Source organism: Capra hircus, chromosome 8 (genome assembly GCF_001704415.2).
Source record: "Capra hircus breed San Clemente chromosome 8, ASM170441v1, whole genome shotgun sequence".
Classification (NCBI taxonomy): domain Eukaryota; kingdom Metazoa; phylum Chordata; class Mammalia; order Artiodactyla; family Bovidae; genus Capra; species Capra hircus.
In genome coordinates, this window is record NC_030815.1 from 86270723 (window position 1) to 86291970 (window position 21248).

The window sequence follows — 21248 nt, forward strand, 5'->3', positions numbered from 1 at the left end:
AGGGTCTTTTCAAATGAGTCAGCTCTTCGTGTCAGGTGGCCAAAGTATTGGAATTTCAGCTTCAGCATCAGTCCTTCCAATGAACACCCAGGACTGATCTCCTTTAGGATGGACTGGTTGGATCTCCTTGCAGTCCAAGGGACTCTCAAGAGTCTTCTCCAACACCACAGTTCAAAATCATCAATTCTTAGGCCCTCAGCTTTCTTCATAGCCCAACTCTCACATCCATACACGGCCACTGGAAAAACCATTGCCTTGACTAGACAGACCTTTGTTGGCAAAGTAATGTCTCTGCTTTTTAATATGCTGTCTAGGTTGGTCATAACTTTCTTTCCAAGGAGTAAGCGTTTTTTAATTTCATGGCTGCAGTCACCATCTGCAGTGATTTTGGAGCCCCCCCCAAATTAAAGTCAGCCACTGTTTCCCCGTCTATTTGCTATTAAGTGATGGGACCGGATGCCATGATCTTAGTTTTCTGAATGTTGAGCTTTAAGCCAACTTTTTCACTCTCCTCTTTGACTTTCATCAAGAGGCTGTTTAGTTCTTCTTCACTTTGCCATAAATGTGGTATCATCTGCATATCTGAGGTTACTGATATTTCTCCCGGCCATCTTGATTCCAGCTTGCGCTTCCTCTAGTCCAGCATTTCTCATGATGTACTCTGCATATACGTTAAATAAGCAGGGTGACAATATACAGCCATGACTTGCTCCTTTCCCGATTTGGAACCATGTCCAGTTCTAACTGTTGCTTCCTGACCTGCATATAGGTTTCTCAAGAGGCAGGTCAGGTGGTCTGGTATTCCCATCTCTTTCAGAATTTTCCAGTTTATTGTGATCCACACAGTCAAAGGCTTTGGCATAGTCAATAAAGCAGAAATAGGTGTTTTTCTGGAACTCTCTTGCTTTTTCCATGATCTAGCGGATGTTGGCAATTTGATCTCTGATTCCTCTGCCTTTTCTAAAACCAGCTTGAACATCTGGAAGTTCACGGTTCACGTATTGCTGAAGCCTGGCTTTGGGAATTTTGAGCATTACTTTACTAGCGTGTGAGATGAGTGCATTGTGTGGTAGTTTGAGCATTGTTTGGCATTGCCTTTCTTTGGGATTGGAATGAAAACTGACCTTTTCCAGACCCGTGGCCACTGCTGAAATTTTCAAATTTGCTGGCATATTGAGTGCAGCATTTTCACAGCATCATCTTTTAGGATTTGAAATAGCTCAACTGGAATTTCATCACCTCCAGTAGCTTTGTTCATAGTGATGCTTCCTAAGGGGTTGGGGGGACACACACATATTTTGGTAAGTTGTATTTTCAGTTTCATTTAGTTAGAAATATTTTAAATTTCTCTCTAGATTTCTTCTTTTATTTATATTTTACTTAGAAGTACCTTATTTAATCTCCAAGTATTTTGAAGTTTTCCAGCTGTCTTTCTGTTACTGATTCCTGGAGTTTATTTCCATTGTTATCTAGGAGTGTACTTCAGTATGATTTCTATTTTAAATTTGTAATGGTGTGTTTTTTGCCCAAAGTATGGTCTGTCATGGTGAATATCCATACGACCTTGGGAAGATTGAGTAGTCTGCTGTTATTGGATGCCGTATTCTATATTCAGTTAGATATAGTATTCAATTGGATTTAGTTAATTTTTTGGTTGGTATTCAGTTCAGCTATACCGTTAACTGATTTTCTGCCTGCTGGATCTATTAGTGATAGAGGCGAGTTGAAATTTGCAGCTGTAATGATGAAGTTGTTTATTTCTCCTTGTGATTCTGTCAGTTTTTAAATCATGCAAATTTAAGCTCTATTGTTTGGTGAATACACTTGGGTTATTATGTTGGAGAAGTGACCCCTCCAACATTACCCCCTTTTCTTACTCAGACTATTCTTTGTTCTGAGTCTGCTTTCTCTGAAATTAATATTACCACTCCAGGTTTTATTAGTGCTGTTGTTGTTTAGTTGCTAAGTTGTATCTGACTTTTGTGACCCCATGGACTGTAGCCCCCCAGGCTCCTCTGTCTGTGGGATTTTTCCAGGTAAGGATACTTAATTGCATTGCTGTTTCCTTCTGCTGATCTTCCTGGGATTGAACTCAAGACTCCTGCATTGGCAGGTGATTTCTTTACCACTGAGCCACCTGGGAGGCCCTTTTTTAGTGTTAGCACTGATTATCTTTCTTCATCTTTTGATTTTTTAAATCAGTGTGTGTCTTTATATTTAAAGTGGATTTCTTGTATATGTCATATGGTTGGGTATTGTTTTAAACCACTCTGACAGTATCTGTCTTTTAGTTAGTGTATTTTAGACCATGCATACTTAAATTTATTATTGAAATAGTTGGGATTATTATGTATTTATAACTTTTCTATTCATTGCCCTTGTTTTTTTCTTTCATTTTTTGACTTTCACTAATTTTCTGCCAATTTTCTTCCCTCTTTTAGCTTATCAGTTACCCTTTTTTAGAGATTTTATTGGTTGCCATGTTATTTGCAGTACATATTTACAACTAATCTACATCTACTTTTAATAACACTATATGACTTCATACTGGTAAAGGTATAAATGCATATTCCCGTTTCTTTCCTTCCATACCATTGCTGTCATTCTTTACACTTTTCTGTAAGCTACAATCACCACATACATTATTGCATTATTGTTTGGAATAAGTTGTTATCAGTCAGTTGTAAGTCAGAAAGAACATTGACATTTATTTAATAGTCTGTTGTTAGCAGTGGTTGGGCTTAATAGTTCTGAATTCGTTTTCCTTTTATTGTAGAATAGAGCAAATGAAAACCTGTTGGTCTTGGGAAGTAGACTTTTCATTATGGTGAAAAGAGAAGGAGAGAGAAGGTACAAATATGGGATGGGGGGAAGTGAGGAAGAAACTTGTTGCATTGGGTTTGAATTAGAGTTACCAGGACAAACTTATAAAAATCATAAGTGTATTGTATGTATGAGGTTAAAGCATCTGCCTCCAATGCGGGAGACCTGGGTTCGATCCCTGGATCGGGAAGATTCCCCTGGGGAAGAAAATGGTAACCCACTCCAGTATTCTTGCCTGGAGAATCCCATGGACGGAGAAGCCTGGTAGGCTACAGTCCACGGGGTTGCAGAGAGTCGGACACTACTGAGTGACTTCACTTTCACTTTCACTTACCAGGACAAACTTATAAAAACCATAAGTATATTGTATGTATACATATTTACATTTATTTCTTTTTCTGACCACTAAAATTGTCTAAATGAAATGATATCATGATAGCCATAAACATATCTGATATCCAGATTTTGGTTTCTAAAGACTATTCCCCCATTGAAAGAAGCCAGGACTCTTTGGAGAAATGTCTGATTTCAGGTCTGGAGCAGGGAAAGTGAAAGGTGAGTCTGGAATATCTTTGTGGGCTAGGAAGCAAGGAAGTGTTCAAATAGTAAAAGGATCATGGCAGGGCACAGCCTTACAGGGCTCTCACTGAGCATACATATCTGGGTAATTTGAACGTTAATGGATTAATGGAACAGTATGCAATAGATTATATAGCACCTTGAATAAAGAATCGATGAAACCATAGAGATTACACGAAATAGTGTGGTAGGGAAGAACCTATTTTTATCGAAAAATGGTAGCAATGATAGAAAATCACCATTTTTTGAAACCACCAAGATAAAAATAAAGGAATTATCATGGCAGTGAGATACAGATGCTTTATCTTTTCCCAAGTTGGTATACAGTTGTCCCAACACTGCTTAATCATCTTTACTCCACTGTTTTGAAGGGTATTTTTATCACAAGCTGAATTTCCATACTGTCTTTCTGTTCTGTTCTATGATCTCTGTAGATGTGTTATCCATTATTTTATGATTAAAGCTGTGTTGTGTTTCGGGAGGGCCAGGTGCTCACTCCTTCATCTTTACTCTTTTTGTTTTTTTCCTTTGTTTTCATTCCTTTTCCTGCATGGTTATTTTTCTACAAGAGTTTTGGAATGTCCATGTATAATTTCAGGAAAAGGCTTATTAGTATTTTTATTGGCATTGTGTTAAATTTAAAATTAGTATATTTGCATAATGTTTTTTTCAATATAAAAACATGTTTCCATTTGCTTAATTCTTCTTCAGTTTAAAAAGTGCCTATCCATAGGGCTTGCACATTTATGTTATGTGTTTCCCAGGTCACCTTGCCTCCTGTCTGGTTCATAAAAATGAAATAATTTGTTTCAATGTATCTTCTAAGTGGTTTCCTTTCTCCCGCTGTTTCTCTATTTCTCTTTATACAAAGGCTATTGTTTCTGTATGTATTAATTTCATGTGTTTCAAATAAATATGCTTTTGTTTGCAGTAGTTTTTTATTTGACTTGCATTTTTTAGGTTTATAATCATCATTTGTTAATGATTTTCTAATGTTTCTAAAATTTGGATATTATAAAAATTGCTGCATATTCTCTTTGTATTCAAGTGAGAGATTCTGGGTTAGTTCATTATATTTTTAGTGTTAAAGTTTTCACTACTTTTATAGTATTTTAAGGAGCCTGAATTATATATGGTTTATCAAAAGTATTCTGTTCTCTAGTTTTCAGTACTTTGAATATTACATGTGATTTGTTATTAAAAATAGTTAAATTATTGAGGTTTACAAAATTCTAAAGTAGCAATATGTGCTCATTGGTTTAACAACAACAACAAAAAAAGCACCATGGGAGGGTGCTGCCTCTTTACTTTCAAACTCTTTTATCAAAAGTAAAGAGTTAATATTTTGAGTCCTTGTTGTGAATGATAATTTTATTCACTTCTGATTTGTGTTACCTACATAATTATGTATATAGACAGTATCTGAACTTTTTTTGGTGTACGGTCAGAAACTGTTTGCTGGTCTACATCTTTAATCTTCTAACTGTACAATTTCTGTGATTTGTAACCTTAGTTTATATCATCAGAGCTTTTGATAGTTGCATCTTGTTCTCTTATCCAGTGCTTTATCTAGAGATTGACCTGGTGCTTTATCTAGAGATTGAATATAAACAGTTTGTAATGTTATTGATAATATTTATGTTGGTTCTACCTTCAGTATATCTTTAGAAGCAGTCTGCTTTCCATCTTTGCTCCACAGCCTGTGTGATCTCTCACCTGGATCTCTGCAGCAGCATCTTGTTTAGTATCCCCTACTGTAATTATTATTATTATTATTATTTTTGGTCTGTGTAGATGAAATTCACATAATAGAAAATTAACCATTTTAACTTTTCAAGGGTTTTTAGGTTATTCCATGTTTACAGCCATCACCACTGTCTTAAATCCTTTCAAATTGCTTTCAAAACAAAGCCATGCTTCTTAGTCACTTCCTCCTTATCCCATTCTCCCCAAGGTTTCCAAAACCCACTAATCTCCTTTCTGTCTTTATGGAGTTTGTCTATACCAGGTACTTCAGAGAAGTAGAATCATACCATATGTGATTTATGTCTGAGTTCTTTCAGCTTAATGTTTTCCCAGTTCGTCTATTATACAGCATGAATCAGCATTTCATTTGTTTTTATGGCTGAATACTATTTCCTTGAATGGATATGACCTTTTTTGTGAACAGTTATTTGTTTGAATGTATGTTTTTGGGTCACGTGGTAACATTATGTTTGGTGTTTGGAGAGACTGCCAGACTGTATGAGAGTGTATATGAGAGTTCTTATTTCTCCACATCCTTGTCAATACTTGTTTCTTTCTTAAAAAAATTAAAGCCATCTTACTGGTTCAGTTCAGTTCAGTTCAGTTCAGTCGCTCAGTCGTGTCCGACTCTGCGACCCCATGAATCGCAGCACGCCAGGCCTCCCTGTCCAACACCAACTCTCGGAGTTCACTCAGACTCACGTCCGTCGAGTCCGTGATGCCATCCAGCCATCTCATCCTCGGTCATCCCCTTCTTCTCCTGCCCCCAATCCCTCCCAGCATCAAAGTCTTTTCCAATGAGTCGTCTTTGCATGAGGTGGCCAAAGTACTGGAGTTTCAGCTTTAGCATCATTCCTTCCAAAGGAATCCCAGGGCTGATCTCCTTCAGAATGGACTGGTTGGATCTCCTTGCAGTCCAAGGGACTCTCAAGAGTCTTCTCCAACACCACAGTTCAAAAGCATCAATTCTTCGGCGCTCAGCCTTCTTCACAGTCCAACTGGCACATCTATACATAACCACTGGAAAAACCATAGCCTTGGCTAGATAGACCTTAGTCGGCAAAGTAATGTTTCTGCTTTTGAATATGCTATCTAGGTTGGTCATAACTTTTCTTCCAAGGAGTAAGCATCTTTTAATTTCATGGCTGCAATCACCATATGCAGTGATTTTGGAGCCCCGCCAAATAAAGTCTGACATTGTTTCCACTCTTTCCCCATCTATTTGTCATGAAGTGATGGGACCAGATGCCATGATCTTTGTTTTCTGAATGTTGAGCTTTAAGCCAACTTTTTCACTCTCCTCTTTTACTTTCATCAAGAGGCTGTTTAGTTCCTCTTCACTTTCTGCCCTAAGGGTGATGTCATCTGCATATCTGAGGTTATTGATATTTCTCCCGGCAATCTTGATTCCAGCTTGTGTTTCTTCCAGTCCAGCGTTTCTCATGATGTGCTCTGCATAGAAGTTAAATAAGCAGGGTGACAATATACAGCCTTGATGGACTCCTTTTCCTATTTGGAACCAGTCTGTTCCATGTCCAGTTCTAACTGTTGCTTCCTGGCCTGCATACAGATTTCTCAAGAGGCAGGTCAGGTGGTCTGGTCTTCCCATCTCTTGCAGAATTTTCCACAGTTTATTGTGATCCACACAGTCAAAGGCTTTGGCGTAGTCAATAAAGCAGAAATAGGTGTTTTTCTCGAACTCTCTTGCTTCTTTGATGATCCAGCAGATGTTGACAATTTGATCTCTGGTTCCTCTGCCTTTTCTAAAACCAGCTTGAACATCTGGAAGTTCACAGTTCACGTATTACTGAAGCCTGGCTTGGAGAATTTTGAGCATTATTTTACTAGCATGTGAGATGAGAGCAGTTGTGCAGTAGTTTGAGCATTCTTTGGCATTGGCTTTCTTTGGGATTGGAATGAAAACTGACCTTTTCCAGTCCTATGGCCACTGCTGAGTTTTCCAAATTTGCTGGCATATTGAGTGCAGCACTTTTACAGCATCATCTTTTAGGATTTGAAATAACTTAACTGGAATTCCATTACCTCCGGTAGCTTTGTTCATAGTGATGCTTCCTAAGGCCCACTTGATTTCACATTCCAGGATGTCTGGCTCTCGGTGAGTGATCACACCAGTGTGATTATCTGGGTCGTGAAGATCTTTTTTGTACAGTTCTTCTGTGTATTCTTGCCACCTCTTAATGTCTTCTGCTTCTGTTAAGTCCCTACCATTTCTGTCCTTTATGGAGCCCATCTTTGCATGAAATGTTCCATGCTCTCTCTAATTTTCTTGAAGAGATCTCTAGTCTTTCCCGTTCTATTGTTTTCCTCAATTTCTTTGCATTGATTGTTAAGGAAGGCTTTCTTATCTCTCCTTGCTATTCTTTGGAACTCTGCATTCAGATGGGAATATCTTTCCTTTTCTCCTTTGCTTTTTGCTGCTTTTCTTTTCACAGCTATTTGTAAGGCCTCCTCAGAAAGCCATTTTGCTTTTTTGCATTTCTATTTCTTGGGGATGGTCTTGATCCCTGTCTCCTGAACAGTGTCACAAACCTTGTCCATAGTTCATCAGGCACTCTGTCTAACAGATCCAGTCCCTTAAATCCTTTTCTCGCTTCCACTGTATAATCATAAGGGATTTGATTTAGGTCATATCTGAATGGTCTAGTAGTTTTCCCTAGTTTCTTCAATTTAAGTCTAAATTTGGCAATAAGGAGTTCATGATCTGAGCCAGTCAGCTCCTGGTCTTGTTTTTGCTGACTATATAGAGCTTCTCCATCTTTGGCTGCAAAGAATATGATCAATCTGATTTCAGTGTTGACCACTCGGTGTTGATCACCGAGTGAAGTAAGTCAGAGAGAGAGAAGTATCATATGACATCCCTTATATATGGAAAATAAAAAGGAATGATACAAATGCATATTTTCGAAATTTATCATTGTCTATTGTCATATTTCAATATTAGATATCAATGTATTATTTCAATATTTTCTTTTGGTATTTATTCAACTCTTTGGCTAGTTTATCAGTCTGAGTTAGTCTGTTTTTGTTGCTAGTATACCATTCTTTATATTTGTCAATATTAGCCAATCAGATGCTGATCATTTGCAAATATTTTCTGTTTGTGGGTGTTTTCACTTCTTTGGTAAGTTTGATGAAGTCTGGTTTATCTGTAATTTTGTATATGTCATTGCTAGTGAACTGCATTTTGTTGTCATATTAATGTCCAGTGATTTGCTGAATCAGTGTGAAGATTTGATCTTTGTTTCCTTCTAAGATTGATTATCAGTTTTATCTTACATAGATTTTATTACTAATCTTTATATGCTGTTTTGTAGTCAGTGAATCATTCTGTTGTGTAAGTATTATGTCCACTATTTGTAATTATAGTTCATGCACATGATTCGTTGTATCTGATTTCATTATTATTGATCTCTTCTAGTTGTCAGTTTTTGTAGTTTCAGTGAAATTTGTTGGTTAAGTTTATTCCTAAGTATTATGTATATATATATTTTGATGCTGTTACTAATTGTTTCATTATATTTCATGTTTGGAGTGTATCATTGATATTGTGATAGAATATAACTTGATTCTTTGTATATTGTAAGTATATTACTGCAGCTTTTCTGAGTTCACTTATGGGATTTTCTGTGTGTAAGACCATATTATTTGTGAATGGAAATAGGAGCTTCATATTCTTGATTCCTCATTAGCTCAGTTGGTAAAGAATCTGCCTGCAGTGCAAGAGACCCTGGTTTGATTTCCTTGGTTGGGAAGATCTGCTGAGAAGGGATAGGCTACCTACTCAGTGTTCTTGGTATTCCTGTGGTCAGCTGGTAAAGAATCACCTGCAATGCAGAGACCTGGGTTCAGTCAGAAGGAAAGGTTACCTACTCAAGTGTTCTGGCCTAGAGTATTCTGTGGACTGTATAGTATACGGGGTCACAAAGAGTCGGACATGAGTGAGCAACTTTCACTTTCACTTTTTTCCCTATCTGAATTGCTTTTATTTCTTTTTCTTGCCTACTTACCCTGGCTAGAATTTCTATTATGGTATTAAATAAATAAAGTGATGAAAATGAACATCCTTATCTAATTTTTTTATCTCAGAGAGAAGACTTTAAGCCTTTTAACATTAAATATGATGTTAATTGTAAGTGTTTTTTTTTTTTTTTAATAAATGTCCTTTATTAGGTTAAGGAAATTTCCTTCTGTTACTAGTTTGTTGAGGTTTTTAAGTTATAATTTCTTTAAAATCATTTAAAGCATGTTGGATTTTGTCTAGTGTTTCTTTTGCATCAGTTGAGGTGATCATATAGTTTTAAAATATTTTCTTTAATTTTGTTAGTGTGGTGTATTTCCTCAATTTTTGTGCTGAACTACCCTTCCATTCCTGGGATAAATCCCTCTTGGTCATGACTGCTAAATTTGACTTGCTAGTATTTTGTTGAGGATTTTTTTTACATCTGTATTCATAAGGGATATTGGTCTAGTATATTCTTGGCTTCCTTCTAATCTGTTTTCTACACTGTGGCCTGAGTGACCTTTTTAAAATGTAAGTTTGAACATAGAAAAATTTCCCCAATTTGAAAAAAAGCTATTAGAAATGCATAGCAAACATTTTACTAAACGGTGAAATGCTCAGAAGCATTTTCACTAAACGTATTGACAAAATAAAGGAACTTATTATTTTTACTAGTATTATATTGGACTAGAAGTCCTAGCTAAAGTGAAACAGCAGAAGGAAGTGAAAAATTAACATTGGAATAGAAAACATAACTGTTAGTATTTTTGAACAAGATTGAGTATTGACTTAGAATATTGAAGAGAACCATGTAAGTCTATTAATATTTCATAAATTTGCCAGAAAAAGTTTATGTAAAATAGCACTAAAAAAATTGCACTTTCCACATACTCTCAGTATGTAATTAGAAAATGTAACTGATATAGAGTGATTTTTATAGTTATTTAGAGTACAGTTGTCTGATTTTTAAAATCAGAAGGAAAATAATGGACTGTTTTGTAAGTGGTTCCAGCCAAAAATGTTTGTGCATATTAGAGAAAATAAGACTCCTGTGGAGTTGAGAGCAGCAGAAATGAAAGTGGTCAATGTAAGGAGACAGTATCAGAGGATTGTTTTATTCATTGGGGTAGAGAATCCTTTGTTTTGTTTGAATTTGTTTAGTTTTACTTTTTCTTAATTACCTATAGAGTTAGTATATGAACAGTATTCAATATGGTTTGTTTTGAGAACTAACAGTCCTTTCCTCCACCCCATTTCCCATATTCCAGGAACAGTTATTTAAAACCCTTTGACTGATTGTTTTGGGCACATATCGTCTCATTTGAAATAACATACATATATTTCCACTTCTGGAATTTTCACGTTTAGGTATCATCTGTCTACTGACTTTTTGCCATGGAGGATAAAGGTTGGTCCCCTTTCACGCTCCACCACACATGTGTTCCTTCTTTTTTGCCCTTGTTCTTTCCTCTAATTTGGCTTTATTTCTGGGTCGAAGTAAATATTGCCATTTTTTAAAGAATAGCTTTATTGCGATACAATTCATATACCTTAAAGTTCTCCTGTTTAAAATACACAGTTTCGTGGCTTCTAGTACATTTATAGAGATGTGCATCTATTACCACCATCAGGCATTGAACATTTCATTGCCCTAAAAAGAAACAACACTTTTTAGCTGTCACTGCGTGATCTCTCCATCTCCAGCAGCCCTAGGCAATCACTAATCTACCTTTTTTGTCCCTTCTGATTTGCCTACTCTCAGCATTTCATATAAATGGAATTACACAGTATGTGCTCACTTGTCACTGGCCTCTTTCACTCAGCATGTTTTCAAGGTTCATCCATGTTGCTCATGTATTGACGATGCTTTTTTTTTTTTCTTGCTAAATATTGCACTACATGGATTTGTTATATTTTGTTTATCCGCTCATCAACTGATGGATATTTGGGTTGTTTCCAGGTTTTGAATATTTTGAATAATGCTGCTCTGATCATTCTGGTGTGTTTGCGTGAACATGTGTTTTCATTGTAAACTCTTTCTAAGGAAGATACTAAGTCAAAAGTTGCAAAGGCAATAATATATAAAGAGTTAAAACTTTGGTGCAAAAAAATGCCATAAACAAGTTGATTTTTAAAAGTGAATGATAGGGAAAAGATCTGTTCTATAAATAATGAATTAATATCTGTAATCTAAAAATTTATTATTTGAAATGCAAATGACAACTCTAATAAGATAGGCAAACAGTAAGAACAGTCAGTTCAGAAAACAAATGACAAATGATCATTAAACTGATTTAACTTTGGTTCCTATGATTGGGTGAAATCTGATATATAATGATATTTCCCCATATATTGTCAAAGATTTATAATATTCAGAATAATGTGACCAATGATTCTCAATAATGTATTTATTGAGGTCCCCTTACTGACCTGAAATGAAGTGTATAGATAATGTAAGCAGCTGACAAATGTAATTTTTAAAAAAAATCCTTAAATATAGTAATGAAAACAAAAGAAGTAGTTTATGGCAGAATAACATGTCAGTATATAATTTTTCTGCTGTGATCATTAAAATATAAAAGAGTTAGAATTTAAGAGAAGTAAGAAAACTAGAAACCATTCTACAAAGTAAATAGAGACAAAAACCAGATGGTATAAGGGGATAAATAGACAGACTTATTGTCTATGATAAGAGACTGAGGAAACAGCCTGAATTGAAAAGGGGTAAATATACCAAGATAAATTTGATACTGAGCAAAAGTGGTAGTTTTACAGATGAGCTCCACTTTACTTATTTGTTTTTGACTTAAAATAATCCTCTATTGGGATGTGGAACAGTGTGGTGACAGAGTATATTGTAAGATTCAGTTCTCATTGATACCAAGTCAGACAGAAGTTCTTTTACCAGTAATAATACTTGAAAATGCAGTGAATGTAGTTAGACTTAACATACATTTCGTTTTCTTATTTGATGGGTACCATGTAAAACAGTTTATTGAAATTCCTGTAATTTTAGGACAAATGTACTTGAAAATTCTAAATGTAAGAGACTTCGGGTTAAGTACATGGGACAGGGTCAGGACAGAAACCTGGGATGTAAATATTGAGAACTAGATGGTAAAGAGCCTGCCTGCAATGCAGGAGACCCGGGGGTTTGATCCCTGGGTCAGCAAGATACCCTGGAGAAAGGAATGGGAACCCATTCTTGCCTGGAGAATTCCATGGACAGTGGAGCCTGATGGGCTACGATTTGCGGGGTTGCATAGAGTCGGACATGACTGAGTGACTGATACACACACACACACACACACACACACACTAGCAAAAAAAAGCTGATCCCATAATGCTTGCCTGTGACAAGAAGTTGTTAGCTATTGTGTACTTCTATGTATCCTGAGGATAATAAAACTATATTTTAAATAGTATTCCATAATTTAGAATTTTTATCAGTAAATGTGGCCTTCCTACTCTTTAGTCTGATTAAGCTATGTAAAATTTAAAATGGGTAAAATTGTAAAATGTGGCATATTACCTTGGTGGTGCGTAAAGAGAGAAATTGAAGGGGACATGCTGTTACAAAGTTCTCTAAAAGGCTGGATAAAAGTGGTGAATGTTACGTATGAGATTGATTTTATAAATATGTATACCACATTTTTCAAAAATATGCTCGAAAAGGATGGTAAACATGAAAATTAGGATAAAGCTCTTGAAGTGAACCTCAGAGAGGTGGTAGATTCCAAAGTCCCAAGTTAACTAGCTGTGCATATATGGGAATCTGTACCCTGAATTGGAAAGACTGATGCTGAAGCTGAAACTCCACTATTTTGGCCACCTGATGTAAAGAGCTAACTCATTGGAAAAGACCCTGATGCTGGGAAAGATTGAGGGCAGGAGGAGAAGGGGATGACAGATGATGAGATGGTTGCATGGTATCACTGACTCAATGAACATGAGTTTGGGTGGACTCTGGGAGTTGGTGATGGACAGGGAGGCCTGGTGTGCTGCGGTTCATGGGGTTGCAAAGAGTCAGACACTACTGAGCGACTGAACTGAACTGAACTGTTCCCTGAATACCTTACTAACTCAAATGCTTTTTTGTTTCCCCCTTAACTAGGAATTGTGGTGCTTGGAATAAACAGAGCCTATGCCAAAAATTCATTGAGTAAAAACCTTATAAAAATGGTGAGTGTAAAGATTAAATTATTTGTTTAGATTATGGTACAGTGTTGACACCAACCTGAAAATGATTTTTCCTCTTTTCCTACTTATCTTCCCTGTTTCTGTTTAGCTTTCAAAAGCTGTGGATGCTTTAAAATCTGATAAGAAAGTACGGACCATAATAGTCAGAAGTGAAGTCCCTGGGATATTCTGTGCTGGTATGTAAAAAGATTAAATTTTTAAAACTAGTCTAATGTTTCCTTAGTAGTAGCCTATTTTCCATTATAAAGTGTTCTGTGGTTTGAATTTCATTACCAACAATTCCTCTTTGTTTTTCTACTGTTGTTACAAATGTTTTCTCAGAAAGAAATCTTTGCAGCATGTGGAGAAGTTGTTTTGGAAGTTGAAAAAGTAGTTTGAGCAATTAGAATATTTGTTTGTGGTACTTGAATGATCTTTATGAAAGATGAGCTGGCAAGGAAAAATTGTGTCTCCTACTCAAAACAATGTGCTCTGTGTTTATAAGTTACTTAAAAAGTACTTCAACTGACTAGTAGTAACTACCCAAGTGTAAAACGTTAGATGTAGACATAAGCTTCGGAGGTTTGTGTTTGTAGTAGTGCCCACTCAAATATGTGTCCACAAATTGTTATTTTAAATTGGTGTCTACAGCAGTGAAGTGTTTCTATTTTTTTCTGTTTGTGCTGTGTTACCAAAGGCCAAAGATTAAGTTGTCTTGCATTTTCCATATTTGTAAGTATTTCTAAGTCATGAGATTGAATGAATCTGTTTCAACTAGTCAAAAATGTAGATGATTAAGATAAATAAATGCTGATAATATACAGTATTATTGTATTTTATTAATAAGTAAATGAAGGTAGAAGTTGAGGGGTGAAAAAAATTTCTTCCAGTAAACGTATAAATGGGATAATCTACTTGAGATTATTCAAAGATTTGAGGGAACAACATGTAGTATTTTATTCATTCAAGTACTTTGGAGCATTTGGAGTACTCCCAGAGCAGTCCTGGGAACATGGGGGAGTATTTTTAAACAGATTGTTTTTAAGAAGTGTCTTGCTTTAGGCCGATATTCTTTAGTTTGTCATTATTAGATTTTTCAAGCTTCTAACTCTGTAGCTTCCACCTTAAAATGCTGTAAAATTTTATGGTATTTAAGAACATTCAGTGTAAATGAATTATATTATAGTTTTTGATATAATGTACCATATATAAAAGGATTAGTTTTAGCTTCAGTTTGGTAATTAGAGTTGACTGATCCACTGCCTGGGTGAGGACGATTTGCAGTCAAGTTTCTGCTGCTTCTACGTGTGTCCAGCTTGAGTAATGCTATCCTCCTGGTGTTGTCAGAGGCTTGATGTGACAGTGTACATAACGCACAGTGCAGCAGTCAATATATTGTAGCTGTTCATAGTTTTTATAAGGACTAACATTTATTAAAATTGTTTTCATAATATGCAAAACGCTGAGAGTCAGACATGACTGAGCGCCTTCACTTTTACTTTTCATTTTCACGTATTGGAGAAGGAAATGGCAACCCACTCCAGTGTTCCTGCCTGGAGAATCCCAGGGATGGCAGAGCCTGGGGGGGCTGCCATCTATGAGGTCGCACAGAGTTGGATACGACTGAAGCAACTTAGCAGCAGGAGCAGCATTTATTCATTCTTGTTGAAGAATACAGCCTTTCACATAATTAGAGTGTTAACTTTTATTCTGAAGTAGTCATATTCAAAAGAAAAATCCTCACAAATAGTGTACTCATTTATTGGTCATTCTCTTAGCTCCCCATTCCCTAAAGTTACTCATTTTATTTACGTCTTCCCTTTCTGCCCCCACAAAGGTTTCTCTTCTCTGTACATCTGTGTTCTAGTGGCATCTTGTTCATTTCCAGAAACTTGAAGCTTATGAAGTGATCTTGCTTCAAATTTCTTGAAGATAGTAACTTCTCTTTTTCTCCCTTGAAAATCTTCTTATATATTCTCACATCACAGCATATAGTAGAGACTCACCATGTACTTGCTGAATTTAATCAGCCTTTTGGAGAAGTAAATGGCAACTCACTCCAGGATTCTTGCTTGGAGAATCCCGTGGACAGAGGAGCCTGACAGGTCACAGTCCGTGGGGTCGCAAGAGTCAGACATGACTCACCGACTAAACCACCACCACCACCAATTAGCCTTTAAAGTGTGTTGTGTAATTCACTGATTGTTTTTTTCAAAGGTTATTGGGTTGTGAGCAATTTCTCTGAAATTGTCTCAGACTACTCTCGTATTCACCGACAGTAGCTCTGGCTCCTGCCTTTGGTTCTTTTTTCTGTATCCTTTTTCTAATATACTAGAGGAACAGGTAATTAAGCATTATTAAAGTGATTCCGGCAGTTTGGGGGAGAATGGATACATATATATGTATGGCTGAGTCCCTTGGTTGTTCACCTGAAACTACCACAACTTTGCTAATTGGCTATACCCCAATATAAAATAAAAAAGTTTTTATATATATATATGTATATATAAAGTGATCCCCACATGTGCTGGAGGTTGCACTGATTGATTTCTGACTTTTTATTTAAATCTGTTCGGTTCAGTTCACTTCAGTTGCTCAGTCGTGTCCGACTCTTGCCACCCCGTGAACTGCAGCACGGGAACCTCCCTGTCCATCACCAACTCCCAGAGTTCACCCAAACTCATATGCATCGAGTCAGTGATGCCATCCAGCCATCTCATCCTGTGTCGTCCCCTTTTCCTCCTGTCCTCAGTCTTTCCCAGAATCAGGGTCTTTTCCAATGAGTCACCTCTTCGCATGAGGTGGCCAAAGTATTAGAGTTTCAGCTTCAACATCAGTCCTTCCAATGAACACCCAGGACTAATCTGCTTTAGGATGGGCTGGTTGGACCTCCTTGCAGTCCAAGGGGTTCTCAAGAGTCTTCTCCAACACCACAGTTCAAAAGCATCAATTCTTCGGCACTCAGCTTTCTTTATAGTCCAACTCTCACATCCATACATAACTACTGGAAAAACAATAGCCTTGGCTAGACTGACCTTTGTTGACAAAGTAATGTCTCTGCTTTTTAATATGCTGTCTAGGTTGGTCATAACTTTCCTTCCAAAGAGTAAGTGTCGTTTAACTTCATGGCTGCAGTCACCATCTGCAGTGATTTTGGAGCCCAGAAAATTAAAGTCAGCCCCTGTTCCCGCTGTTTCCCCATCTATTTGCCATGACGTGATGGGACCGGATGCCATGATCTTCATTTTCTGAAGGTTGAGCTTTAAGCCAACTTTTTCTACTCTCCTGTTTCACTTTCGTCAAGAGGCTTTTTAGTTCCTCTCCACTTTCTGCCATAAGGGTGTTGTCATCTGCATATCTGAGGTTATTGATATTTCTCCTGGCAATCTTGATTCCAGCTTGTGTTTCTTCCAGCCCAGCGTTTCTCATGATGTGCTCTGCATAGAAGTTAAATAAGCAGAGTGACAATATACAGCCTTGACGTACTCCTTTTGCTATTTGGAACCAGTCTGTTGTTCCATGTCCAGTACTAACTGTTGCTTCCTGACCTGCATACAGATTTCTCAAGAGGCAGGTCAGGTGGTCTGGTATTCCCATCTCTTTCACTATTTTCCAACTCCAATTCTCTTCCAGAATTTTGATTGTGATCCACACAGTCAAAGGCTTTGGCATAGTCAATAAAGCAGAAATAGATGTGTTTCTGAAACTCTCTTGCTTTTTCGATGATCCAGCAGATGTTGGCAGTTTGATCTCTGGTTCCTCTGTCTTTTCTAAAACCAGGTTGAACATCTGGAAGTTCACAGTTCACGTATTGCTGAAGCCTGCCTTGGAGAATTTTGAGCATTACTAGCGTGTGAGGTGAGTGTAATTGTATGGTAGTTTGAGCATTCTTTGGCATTGCCTTTCTTTGGGATTGGAATGAAAACTGACCTTTTCCAGTCCTGTGGCCACTGCTGAGTTTTCCAAATTTGCTAGCATATTGAGTGCAGCACTTTCACAGCATCATCTTTCAGGATTTGAAATAGCTCAACTGGAATTCCATCACCTCCAGTAGCTTTGTTCGTAGTGATGCTTTCTAAGGCCCACTTGACTTCACATTCCAGGATGTCTGGCTCTAGTTGAGTGATCACACCACCGTGATTATCTGGGTCGTGAAGATCTTTTTTGTACAGTTCTTCTGTGTATTCTTGCCACTTCTTAATATCTTCTGCTTTTGTTAGGTCTCTACCATTTCTGTCCTTTATCGATACCATTTTTGCATGAAATGTTCCCTTGGTATCATCTCTGGTTTTCTTGAAGAGATCTCTAGTCTTTCCCATTTTGTTGTTTTCCTCTATTTCTTTGCATTGTTCACTGAGGAAAGCTTTTTTATCTCTCTTTGCTATTCTTTGGAACTCTGCATTCAGATGGGAATATCTTTCCTTTTTGCTTCTCTTCTTTTCACAGCTATTTGTAAGGCCTCCTCAGACAGCCATTTTACGTTTTTGCATTTCTTTTCCTTGTGGGGATGGTCTTGATCCCTGTCTCCTGTGCAATGTCACGAACCTCCGTGCATAGTTCATCAGGCACTCTGTCTATCAGATCTAGTCCCTTAAATCTATTTCTCACTTCCACTGTATACTCAGAAGGGCTGTTGTATGAGATAGCTACCATTATTGAATGAGATATTCCCATTATGACTGCACCTGTGCCAACTATGTCTACAGATGTAGTTCAGCTTTCTGTAATAAGTATACTAAGAAGTTGTATTAAGTGAATATACACAAAGAAAATAATTTTGAAAAACAGCAAATGTATTTAGTGTATTTTCCGTATTAGGTAACCAAAATCATAACATTAATTGAGTTTCTGAATGATTGTTGCAGTGTTTGAGAGGAAAAATTTCAGAGTGTAAAAACCGTGTGTCACAGTTCAGATGCTTTCATTTAATAGAACCCCTGTGAACCTAAGTGCCTGTTTAAAGGTGGTGGCTTTGCTGGAATTCCTTCTGACTCCTGGGGCAAGGTTTTTACTAAATCAGTGATTTTAATCTTTTGGGTTATGAGGTCTCTAAGTTCTTAAAATTTCATGCACTTAAAGTCACCTATGGTGACTGAGAATATGTGTAATGTTATAATGGCAGTCTGGTTACAGTAATATGGTTAAATGGATTTTCTCTGATTAGCCACAATGAAATCTAAATGCACAAAAATGTATATCATAGCCATTATGACTGTAAATGTTTTTTACACATGCTTTCAGATACTATCCCTTATCCACGGCATGACTCTAGGTTGGGAATCAGTGTTACGTTTTCTTTCTTATGGATTTGAACATTGCTTCTGGGTTTATGATTTGCATATATTTTTCTTAGAATACTGAGAAATACCATTTTGATAGTTAGAGTTCATTGTGAAGTACTGAGTAATTTTATCTTGTTTCTTACATGCACAGAAACAGACATACCAAAAAAACTGAAATAATTTTACTGTTTCAATGTTTGAGTCAAAATTTTAACATTATTTGTAATCAAATCATGAGAAAGACCTTTTAATTAGGCTATTGTATTGGATGTAAATGTTTAATCCTGCTCATCTGTTCATTTTCTTGTTCTTTTAGTGTTCTAACACTAGGTAGAAAAGTATGTATGTATTGTTTTTATAAAAAATTTTATGAGAAATTACTGAGGCTGAGGATATTTTTTTTGTCTTGAAATTCCTGAAATAGATTATAAACAGTTCTTGGTAATTGATGTAGAACTCTAAATTGAGTGATTCACTGAATTATACTAGTATGTTTTTTTTTTTTTTAAAGTAAAGGTACTTTTGCTTCTGCTTTTGAGTTCTAGTAAATTACGTTCTGACTAAAAACTTGGCACTAAAATTGCCAGTGTTCTTTATTGAGTGATATATTGTTCAAGTGGATGTAGATGTCATGACAGTTAGATATGTGGAGTCCTCTGATTAATGAAGTTATCTGTTCAGTATTGTTTAGGATCTCAAGTTGTTATATTTGTTAGTTTAAATGTTAGTCCCTTAGAGAGTTTGATAAAAGTAATGTCAAATGATATAAATTTGTATTAATTCCGTGTAAGGTTCTTTTTTGGAAATAAAAAAACGTGTGTTATAGACACAGGAATTACTTGCAGTAAAGTGTAGCTGTTTTAAGTACATATGTCAGTTTTGACAGGTGTTTAAACCATGAGGACAGTTGTGATATACAACATAAAGCTTTCTTTTTTCACTTTTAATTGAAGTGTGACTGACTTGTATCACTGTGTTAAGTCCAGGTGCACAACATAATGATTCATTCTTTCCATACATTACAAAATGATCACTGTGATAAGTCTAGTTACCATCTGTCACCATGCAGTTACTAAATATTATTGACTGAATTCTCCATGCTATACATTTTATCCCTATGACTCATATCTTTCGTAAATCGAAGTTTATACCTCTTATTCTTCCTCATCTATTTCATTCATCTTCCTGCCCTGTCCCTTTTGGCAGCCACTGGTTTGTTCTCTGTCTGTGACTTAATTTTGTTTGGTTATGTTTGTTGACTTGTTTTGTTTTATAAATTCTACATGTAAGTAAAATCTTAGAATATTTGTCTTCGTTTGTCTAACTTATTTCACTTGGCATAATGCCCTCTATGTCCATCCACGTTCTTGGAAATGGCAAGAATTTTTTCTTTTTTGTGGCTGAGCAATATTCTGCTGACCACATATGTATATACACCACATTTTCTTTATCCATTCATCTATCTGTGGACACTTAGGTTGCTTCCTTATGCTGGCGATTGTAAATAATGCTGCATTGAACATATGGATGCATATACCTTTTTGAATTAGTGTTTTAGTTTTTTGTTTGGAAAGAAGAAATATACAAGTCTGTGTATTTAAAAATATGAATGATGATTTCTACACTCTTTTCTTTGGAACGATCCCAAGAAGGGAAATTGCTGGGTCATACGAGAGTTCTGTTTTTAGTTTTATGAGGAATGCCCATACTGTTTTCCATAGTGGTTGTGTGAATTTGTATTCCCACCAACAGTGCACAAGGATTCTCTTTTCTCCACATTCTCATCAACAGTTGTTATTTGTTTTTCTTTTTTTAAATAGCCATTCTGGCAGATAGGAGGTAATATTTCATTATGATTTTTATTTATATTTCATAATGATTAGTGAGTTGACCTGTCTGTGTGCCTTCTTTGGAAAAATGGCTGTTCAGGTCCTCTGCCCATTTTTTAACCAGAATATTTGTTTTTGATGCTCAGTTGTATGAGTATTTTGTTTATTTTGGATATTAATCCCTTATCAGATAATATAATTTGCAAATGTGTTTTCCATTTGTTTTGTTGGTAGTTTCCATCAACGTGCAAAAGCTTTTTAGTTTGATATAGTATAATTTGTTTATATTCTCTTTTGTTTCTGTTACCTGAGGAAACATATCCAAAAAAATATTGCTAAGACCAGTGTCGAAGATCATACTGCCTGGAGTTTAAGTTTTCTCCTAGATTTTTGGTTTCAGGTCTTATATTTAGTCTTTAATTCATTTTGAGTTTATTTTTGTATATGGTGTGAGAATATAACCCAATTTGATTCTTTTACATTTGCTGTCTAGTTTTCTTTACACCATGTATTCCCCTGTTGCATATTTTTTTCTCCTTTGTTGTAGATTATTTGCCCATTAAAGTATGGGTTTATTTCTGTGCTGTCTGTTTTGTTCCATTAATCTATTAATATTTTTGTTTTTTGGGTAGGTAACATATTATTTTGATTACTGTAACTTTATAATATAGTTTGAAATCAGAGTGTGTAATACCTCCAACTCTATTTTTCTCAAGGTTGTTTTGGCTATTTGGGGTCTTTTGTGTTTCCATACGAGTTTTAGAATTACTTGTCCTGGTTCAAATGCTG

At 36.2% G+C, this 21248-nt stretch overlaps 1 protein-coding gene across 1 annotated transcript in view; it reads left to right on the forward strand.

The window, feature by feature from the left end:
• AUH (AU RNA binding methylglutaconyl-CoA hydratase) overlaps positions 1-21248 on the forward strand; it is a 189261-nt gene that overhangs the window by 7196 nt on the left and 160817 nt on the right. The window contains exons 2-3 of the mRNA XM_005684235.3: positions 13284-13351; positions 13458-13545. Coding sequence (XP_005684292.3) covers positions 13284-13351; positions 13458-13545 — 156 coding nt within the window. The remainder of the gene's footprint in view (positions 1-13283; positions 13352-13457; positions 13546-21248) is intronic.